This window comes from Prosopis cineraria, unplaced genomic scaffold (genome assembly GCF_029017545.1).
Source record: "Prosopis cineraria cultivar Desert tree isolate PC_DT_omini unplaced genomic scaffold, ASM2901754v1 PC561, whole genome shotgun sequence".
Taxonomy (NCBI): domain Eukaryota; kingdom Viridiplantae; phylum Streptophyta; class Magnoliopsida; order Fabales; family Fabaceae; genus Prosopis; species Prosopis cineraria.
Window position 1 is genome coordinate 1 of NW_026555886.1, and position 9,750 is coordinate 9,750.

A 9,750-nucleotide genomic window follows, 5' to 3' on the forward strand; every position below is an offset into this window, starting at 1 on the left:
TTTGTTTGCAGGAGAGATTCCTAAGAGTTTAGAGGGACTGAGAGGTTTGGAAGACATAGATCTTTCACGTAACAACTTGTCTGGGAAGATTCCTGAATTCCTCAATGAGTTTGTAGCTCTCAAACATCTCAATCTTTCTTACAATGACCTTGAGGGTGAAGTGCCAAAGGGAGGGATCTTTACAAATGCAACTTCCACTTCATTATACGGAAACAGCAAGCTCTGCGGTGGTATCCCAGAATTTAATCTATCTACATGTACAACCACATCGACAAGAAAATCTCTCGCGCTGAAGGTGGCAATCCCTCTTGCTAGCACTTTGGTGTTTGCCATCCTTCTATCATGCTTTCTTGCACTCTTTTTCATGGCAAAAAGAGTGAAGAAAAGATCAGAAGAAAATGCAATCAACACAAGGGATTTGAACCCAGAAATTTCTTACGCAGAAGTGGCTAGATGCACTAGTGGTTTCTCTCAAGAAAACTTGATCGGTTCGGGAAGATTTGGTTCGGTATACAAAGGAACTCTCACTAGAGACAACGCATTAGTTGCAGTGAAAGTATTCAATCTTCATCAAAGAGGAGCTTCAAGGAGTTTCACTGACGAATGCAAAGCTTTGAGAAGAATAAAGCACCGGAACCTTCTCAAGATCGTAACTGCTGTATCAAGCATTGATCACCAAGGTAATGACTTCAAAGCTCTGGTGTTCGAGTTCATGTCTAATGGGAATCTAGATGATTGGATACATCTAAGAGATAATGTGCAACGGGAGAGCAAGAGATTGACATTTGTCCAAAGACTGAACATAGCAATTGATGTTGCTTGTGCACTGGAATATCTCCACCGTTTTGTCAAACACCTATCGTACATTGTGATATAAAACCAAGCAATGTACTGCTTGACAATGATTTGGTTGCCCATGTTGGTGACTTTGGACTAGCAAGCCTTCTATACGAAGAATCAAGCGACTCTTCCATTTCACAGGAACACTCAACCATGTCAGGTGGCCTAAAGGGTTCTATTGGGTATATTCCACCAGGTAAATTTTTACACTTCACACTTGAAAGCCTCAAATGCATAATTCTATGCAAGTACCACTTGATTCAATATCATGATTCAAATTGTTGTGTCAGCATGTCCGCTTTTGAAAAAGTGAAATGTTTGCAGAGTATGGTATGGGCGGACAACCTTCAACACTAGGAGATATCTACAGCTATGGGATACTATTACTGGAGATTTTCACAGGAAAAAGACCCACAAATGATGAATTTGAAGGCGGGATGGAAATTCACCAGTATGTGGCAATGGCTTTACCCAATGAAGCCTTGGAGATAGCTGATCCTTCCTTGCTACCTGAAGAAGAAGATAAGATGAAGAGATATACTTGGAGGAGAGAGCAATAAGGAAGGAAAATCGAAGGAGGAGAGTAACAGAGGATTGCCTGAGTTCATTGATGCAAGTGGGAGTATCTTGCTCTGCAAGTCTGCCATCAGAGAGGCCGCAGACTATGACTGTGGTTGTTAACAAACTCCAAGCAATCAAGAAAGTGTACATCGCCAGATAAATATGCGTTTGTGACAATAATTGGAGCGAGAGAGAGATGGTAAGGTCATCAGTTTGCTGCATCATTTTTTTGCTTTTTATACCAGTGATTTTATGACATTTTTATCATATTATACTCATGTTTACTGTAAAAATATATTAAAGATTTATACTTAATCACACATTACTATTTCCTGAGGTTATCTATGGTGATTACACTTCAAAAGAAGAATTATTAGCTGTATGCAGCGTTTCTGCACGCACATGTATGATTCTATGCTCGTGAATTTCTGAGCAGTCAAACATTTTCATGGCAGACACCTTTTTCTAAAACATACTATTTGGTATTTATGGCAGAAATCACACACACACACACACACACACACTATTTGGTATTTAACTTGTAGATTTTTTTTATTGATAAACAACAATTTATATTTATTTAAAGTATCATAATTATTACAAACTATGATTCATGAACATGTTGGAATATTCCAGGTATTCATTGGGTGTTCTATTTGAACTTATTTTCTGTAGTGGACCTAATGCTTCAAATGACCAGGACTTAAACGGCTCATCTTATGACGCAGCTCACCGATGTAAACCAACGGTAAAACTGTGCCTGATTGAGTCATATCATTAATAGATACAGGACACCTTCAAAGTCACTTGCATGGTTTTCTGTTAGAGAGCATCATGGACAAATTTCCACAAGAGGAGCTGAACCTTGAGTTCGTCCTCCAATTTCCAAATTTTCTTCCAAATTGCTGAAGATTCCCGCTCTGTTCAATCTGATCACAATGTTTGGATACATCAATTCATGAAATAATGACTCATTTTCTACAGTTAACAATCTCCACATCCTTTTTCCTACAGAAACTTCATTGAACATCTCCTTTTTCTGCAATTAAACCCATCCCACTGTGCTTCTTGCTTGTACAATGAACATCCCATTTTTTTCATGTGCACTTTAATCTACTCCAGTTGGAAAATTGAGATAATATGAACCACCAATCCTCCCAAAGAAAGAGGAGTAGCAAAAAAGAAAAGCTAATTCACACTATTTCTTAACTAGACAATTGTGTATTTGATTAGTACGTGCAAGCAAATGAGTGTCTCACGCATGACAATGCGTGAAATTCTGTACAGCTAAGTAAAATTGGGAATTTTTGCAACAAATGTTCTCGGGAATAGCTCTCTAAAAAAAGTTATGTTCGTTGTCTTCAAGGCATGACATCACTTTCTTTTAATCTTAATTCGTCCCCACGTTTTTAAGTCTTTGGATGCAAATTGGATTGATGGATACAATGAATACTGTTGAGCATGAATTATTTTTTCAAAACTCAAGTTAGATAACAATAGTTTTATAAAAATAATAATTTGATTTTATTCTGATGCACTCAAAAATAAAGACAATTAGTTTTCATAAATGAATGTGCAAAATGAATGATGGTGAGAAATCTTTATAGATATTAAAGTGATGTTTTGAATTGATATATTTTAAGAAATAAAACTCTTTTTAAAAGTTATAACCTATGTTGATTCATAATCTTATATTAGTTCATGAATAATCTTATGTTAATTCAGGAACATCCAACTAACATAATTTAATATTTAATATTAATCAAGTGTTATTTATAATAAATTTCATGAAAAGAAGCATTCTTTGAATATGTAAAGTTTTTTGAAATACATCTCATCACTCCACCAAGTGATACCTTTTAATTTTGTAACCATCCAAGTTTGCTTTTAGAATTTAGAGAGATGTGTTCACTTTTGTGATTATAATTCATTAGATGACCCTTGTAAAAATTTCTTAATTTATAAATATATGACTTTTTAAAAAGATATCTCTTCATTTTAAAGTACTCTAACCAGAAGTAAATTAAATTTACCAAAATTTGAAATACTCAAGTTGCTGGCATGTTTCTAACAATCAAAAATAAAAAATGACGTTTCCGAATCGATTTTCTTTCCGCAAGTTTGGTGAGGGGATTTTTCAAATTTACGTTTGACCTTGGACAGTTTATGGACATAATTCTATTTTTAACAGCTGCTGAAACATCATATCTCAAGTAAATATGTCTACCATATCTCGCAGTTGAAAGTTTGAATATTTTCTGTCACAGCACTTTCCTATCTTTCTCTTTTAGGCTTTAGCTCTCCTGTGACTTGGTTTTCTTTTCCTTTTTTCCGTTAATATAAGGTGATCTTTTTCCCTTAAAAAAAAAAAAGAACGTTTGAGTATTTTTAGGAGAACTGAAAAATGAATAGGTTCTTAAATGGGACTTTTCAACCAAGGCTCCCCCCATTTTTATCGTAAATCTCTGGTTAACATAAACTGTTGTTTTTTTTTTTTTTTCAAAAGATCACCTCCAATTTTAGGCCCAAAGTGAATTAATAAAAAAGGAAGAAGAATATAAATTATTTGGGGTAGCCTCCAAATCAAGATCAATTGTTATTAATGTTGATTGTTAGTCATAGATTTATACTTGAAGGCCAAGACACCGAGTTCTAGAAATAAGACAATTGGCTTGTCACTTAGAGCATGAAGTGGTGGGAGTGAAAAAGAAAAAGAAAGAGTGACAGATAGGTCTCCATAATTCAAATTAAAATTTAAGTGTCAAACTTTAAGAATTTATAAGTTTGATTCTCAATTTTGTAATTTCATTATGATGAATTTGTAACTTATATTTTAAATTTAAATAGGAAAAACAATTTTTTCAATCATGTTAAAATTTAAAAATAAGTTATGAATTTATTACAATAAAATTATAAAATTAAAAATAAAACTTGTTAACATTTAAGGCTTAATCTTAATTAATTAATTCCCTCATTTGTCATTCTCAAAAAAAAAAAAAATAAAAAAAGTTGAAAAAAGTGAAGAGTGAAGAAGTGTGCAGGCCTGTGGGGTGCGGGGTGAAAAAGTAAAACAGAGAAGAAATGAATGAAGAGTGAGAGGTGTGAGGAAATGATTTGGGAAGAGAAGAAGAAACGTTGCCTGGAGAGTATTGTATTTTAAATACGTAAAAATTTTCCTCATCCTCATTTCATTTCTGTAAGCCTTGCCCGTTCATGTATCCAACGTAAACTTCTACCAAGGATATTACTAACAATGTATCTATTCATTTCTTTATTGACCGCAGCTCAACCCTCAAACAATCAAGTCATTAAATTTGAATACAAGTAATTATAGTGGCAGTGACATTCGAGCAAACCTTGAAAACCTGTCCTCAGTCCTAGGGTGACATCAGCAAATGCAATTCTTTTCTCCCCTAGCTGTTTAAATTCTGCATATTCAGTTACTTGCCATCAGCCTATAAAAATATGACAAGAACTAATCAACTATTTTCATCTTAATGCAGAGGAGACCTAATTCTTCCTATCCTTTTTATTTCTTCTTTTATGCTTTATTTGGGTTCAAAAAAAAAAAAAAGAAAAATTTCTTCTGTGTTCAATGGATGTTAAGAATGTCAAACTTTGGTCTTCCTGTTACCATTGTAGTTCCAAAGATTCTCTTTCTTTCCTTGTAACTTCATCCCCTCTTGTAACAATCCTACCTTACAATTGATAGGTCAGATCTACAATTAAAAAGAGATGAGACACCGTAGAGCAAGCTCGGGAATCCTAGCATTACAAATCCTCAGTGGATCGCTTCTTTTGTGCATGAGCTCAACATTTAGCTCTGCAACTATGACCCTACAAGGAACGAAACTGATCTTCAAGCTTTACTTGACCTCAAGAGTCAGATAACTCGAGATCCAGTCAAAACAATGAGTTTCTGAAACAATTCATCCATCACTGCAAGTGGGTAGGAATCACCTGCAACATCTCCACCGGAAGGGTGGTGCAACTGAGCCTTGGACAGCAGAGATTGGCCGGCACCATTTCACCTTCTATAGGAAACCTCACATTTCACAGAGAGCTCAACATAAGCTTCAACAGCTTCCACGGTGAATTTCTTAATGAAATGGGTCGTCTGCTATACCTTCAACATATAATCATTAAGGGGAATGACTTTTGTCAGGAAGTGAGCAAATAATCAGCAAAAGAAAACAAGAGAAAACAATTGAAAGTTATAAAATGATAAAAGATGACACAAGAAATTGAATGTGGGAAAACCCCCAGTTTGAGAGACAAAAAAAAAAAAAAAAAAAACTCACAAGCAACGAGTGAGTAATTTCACTATAGAAGATGGGAATTACAATAATTATCTCTTTTATGGGAGATGGAGAGACAAGATATATATACAACTTTTCATCAACTAAAAATATTATCTTGAATAATAATAAATATCCTCTAAAATATCAAATAGAAATATGATAAATTTACACCAATATAATATATAAAATATGAAGGATTATAAAGATTTGAGTCATAATCTCAACAAACTTCCGCTTGACTCAAATTTAGTAATGCTCGTAATAACCAAGTAGCCCCAAAGGACAATTAAGTGCTATAAATACTAACTAAGCCCAAGTAATACTTGAACTTAATATCAGGAAGAGGCTTCGTAAGCATGTTTGCTGGATTTTGGGATGTTTGAATTTTCTTCACAATAATTTCACCAATTGCAACAATATCTCTGATAAAGTGATGTCTGATTCTATATGTTTAGTTTTCGAGTGATATCTATCATTCTTAGTTAAATGAAAAGCACTTTGATCATCACAAAAAATATTAGTAACTCCTTAGACAACCTTAAGTTTAACCAAATAGCTTTCTTTACACCCTCAATTGCTACTATATGCTCTGCTTCAGTTGTGGATAATGCAGAAATAGATTGAAGAGATGCTCTCCAGCTAAGAAAAGAGCTATAAAGGGTGAAAATATAGGTAGAAAGAAACTTTTGTCCATCAAATGTGAGTGGACATAAGACAATATAGGAAGTCCCATATCGGATAAATTTGAGTTTAATAATTAATATATAATAAAGAGGAAAGACTCATAAACTTGAGTCTTGAGGTTTTGAGTAAAAATATGGCACCTTTTTGTTGCTCTTATCTCTCCTCTCCTCTCCCCCATTCTTGGGCGGTCACATCTCATTCTTAACAAGTGGTATCACAATTAGGTTTTACTCGAAAACTGTAAGCTCATTATTGTTCATATGTTTGAGTACTAAAAAAATGGGACTAACCCTGCTGACGTCCTTCCGCAGCTCTTGCCCCTTCTCTCCTCTTCCCCGGTTCCTGGGCGGTTGGGAACATTCCAAGTAATCAAAGTCATTATAAAGAATTGAGGATGATACTTGTAGGTCACAAAAATTTCACAGGAACAATCCTAACATGCATAAGGAATTTTTCTTCTTTATCTTCGTTAGTCTTTGGAGTAAATCAGTTCTATGGAAGCATACCACATGAGATAGGCTATTTATCAAGCTCAAAAGTTCTTAGATTATATGTGAATCACTTATACGATATAGTTTCTTCTTCTATTTATAACATTTCCTCTATGTTTTACTTCATTGTTGGTCAAAACAATCTGCAAGGTAGTATGCTACCTGATGTTGGATTAACTCTTCCTAACCTTGAGATATTTGGTAGGGCAATCAATAATTTAACTTGAACTATTCCAGCATCATTGTTAAATGCTTTGAGACTACAACTTGTTGACTTTACTGAGAATGCTCTTACTGGAACACTACCTAAGAACATAAGAATTTTGAAAAGTTTATCTTGGCTCAACTTTAATCAAAATAGAATTGTATCTATTGGAAATGATTATGATGGCCTAGGTTTTCTTACTTCTTTAGTTAATTGCATTGTACTTGAAGTTTTAGGTCTTAGTAGTAATTTGTTTATAGGAAAATTGCCCAACTCAATTACAAACCTATCAAGCTGATTAAGAAAATTAACGTTAGGTGAAAATGCATTATATGGAAGCATCCTTATTGCAATTAGAACTCTTTCTAATTTGGAAACTCTTGGATTGGAAGGAAACGTTCTAGCTGGCAGTGTCCCATATGGAATAGGCAAACTATAAAATTTGGGCTGTTTTGATTTGAATGGCAACAACCTTTCAGGAACAATCCCTTCATCTCTGGGAAACTTAACTTCATTGACATTGCTCTTCATGGACAATAACAACCTTGAGGGAAGTTTCTCTTCAAGCTATAGAAATTGTCAGAAGCTTCTGGTACTAAGTCTTTATAATAACAAGCTCATTGGCACCATACCGAAATAAGTGGTTGGCATTTCTTCACTTTCAGTGTACTTGGACGTCTCTAATGATGATCTTACAGGACCTTTACCAAATGAAGTAGACAATTTACGTATTCTAATAAAGCTAGTACTCTCAAAGAACAACTTTTCAGTATCATTCCATCTTCTATTGGAAAATGTGTCAGCTTGGAGTAGTTGTACTTGCAGGGTAGTTGTTTGAAGGAGAGATTCCTTAGAGTTTGGAGGGATTGAGAGGTTTAGAAGACATAGATCTTTCATGTAACGACTTGTCTGGGAAGATTCCTGAATTCCTCAGTGAGTTTTTAGCTCTCAAACATCTCAATCTTTCTTATAATGACCTTAAGGGTAAAGTGCCAAAGGTAGGGATCTTTAAAAGTACAACTTCTACTTCATTATACGAAAATAGCAAGCTGTGTGGTGGTATCCTGGAATTCAATCTATCAACAAGCACAATCAAATCATCAAGAAAATCTCCTACTTTGAACTTGGCAATCCCTTGCTAGTACTCTAGTGTTTATCATCCTTCTATCACGCTGAAGACAGAGCATTAGTCATAGTGAAAGTATTAAATCTTCAACAAAGAGGGGCTTCAAGGAGTTTCATTGACGAATGCAAAGCTTTGAGAAGAATAAGGCACCGGAACCTTCTCAAGATCGTAACTGCTGTATCAAGCATTGATCACTAAGGCAATGACTTCAAGGCTTTGGTGTTTGAGTTCATGTCCAATTGGAATCTAGATGATTGGATACATAGAAGAGATAATGTGCAAGGACAGAGCAAGAGATTGACATTCATCTAAAGACTGAACATAGCATTTGATGTTGCTTGTGCACTTGAATATCTTCACCATTTTTCTCAAACACCTATCGTGCATCGTGATATAAAGCCAAGCAACGTACTCCTTAATAATGATTTGGTAGCCCATGTCGGTGATTTCGGTCTAGCAACCCTTTTATACAAAGAATCAAGCGAATCTTCCATTTCACAAGAACACTCGACAATGTCAGGCGGCCTAAAGGGTTCTATTGGGTATATTCCACCAGGTATATTTTTCACTGTTCACAAATAATCTGAAAGTTCTAAATTCTATACAAGTTTCATCAAATTCAATATGCTGTGTCAATATGTAAGCATTTAGAATAGTGCCATGTTTGCAGAGTATGGTATGGGTGGGCAACGCTCAACGTTGGGAGATATCTATAGTTATGTGATACTATTATTGGAGATTTTTACAGGAAAAAGACGAACAAATGAGGAATTTGAGGGTGGGGTTGGAATTCATCAGTACGTGGCAATGACTTTACCTAATCCTTCTATGGAGATAGCTGATCCTTCCCTGCTACCTGAAGAAGAAGGTGAGGAGGGAAAGATATACGCGGTGGAAAGAGCAATGAGAAAGGAAAATCGAAGGAGGAGAGTAATGGAGGATTGCTTGAGTTCATTGAAGCAAGTGGGAGTGTCTTGCTCTGCAAATCTACCATTGCAAAGGCTGCGAACTATGACTGAGGTCATTAACAAACTCTGATCAATTAAGAAAATAAGAAATTGTACATCTCCAAATAGGTATTACCTATAGAGCTGGAAAACGGGCCGAGCTCGTCGGGCTAGCTCGTTTAAGCCCGTATAACAGTAAGGCCGGGCTTGTAAATGGGACTCCAAAATGATAAATTAGGCTTAAAAGGGCCAGCCCTGAAGGGCCAAAGGCCAACCCGTTTAAGCCCGCATTTGCATTTTTTTAATTAATTCTCATAATTTTCACTCTTTTTAAATTTGAAAAAAAAATTAAACTAAATCTTACTCCACATCACATATTAGCCCATATTTACTGAGGATGGAAGGCAAAAAAAAAATAGCAATGAAAAATCACTGATCAAAAATTATATAAGTCAAGGATCACTTGTTGTCAAAATTTGAGTAGATATTTGTGGATTCGAGTTAGCCTTTATCAATAAGTATTTATTTAGGTTTTAATAACAACTCATTTTAAATTAACAATAGTTCATTGTAGCTTATTTTTCATTCAGGTTTT

General features: G+C 35.0%; 1 protein-coding gene and 1 pseudogene across 1 annotated transcript; both read left to right on the plus strand.

The window, feature by feature from the left end:
- Window positions 1–902: 902 nt before the first annotated feature.
- Window positions 903–1,553, plus strand: LOC129297582 (probable LRR receptor-like serine/threonine-protein kinase At3g47570). Its single transcript, XM_054935914.1, has 2 exons — window positions 903–1,036; window positions 1,165–1,553. The coding sequence occupies exons 1-2, from the start codon at window positions 994–996 to the stop codon at window positions 1,398–1,400; spliced, it is 279 nt and encodes a 92-aa protein (XP_054791889.1). The 5' UTR covers window positions 903–993; the 3' UTR covers window positions 1,401–1,553.
- On the plus strand, window positions 1,505–9,297 carry LOC129297583 (putative receptor-like protein kinase At3g47110; annotated as a pseudogene).
- The last annotated feature ends 453 nt before the right edge of the window (window positions 9,298–9,750 follow it).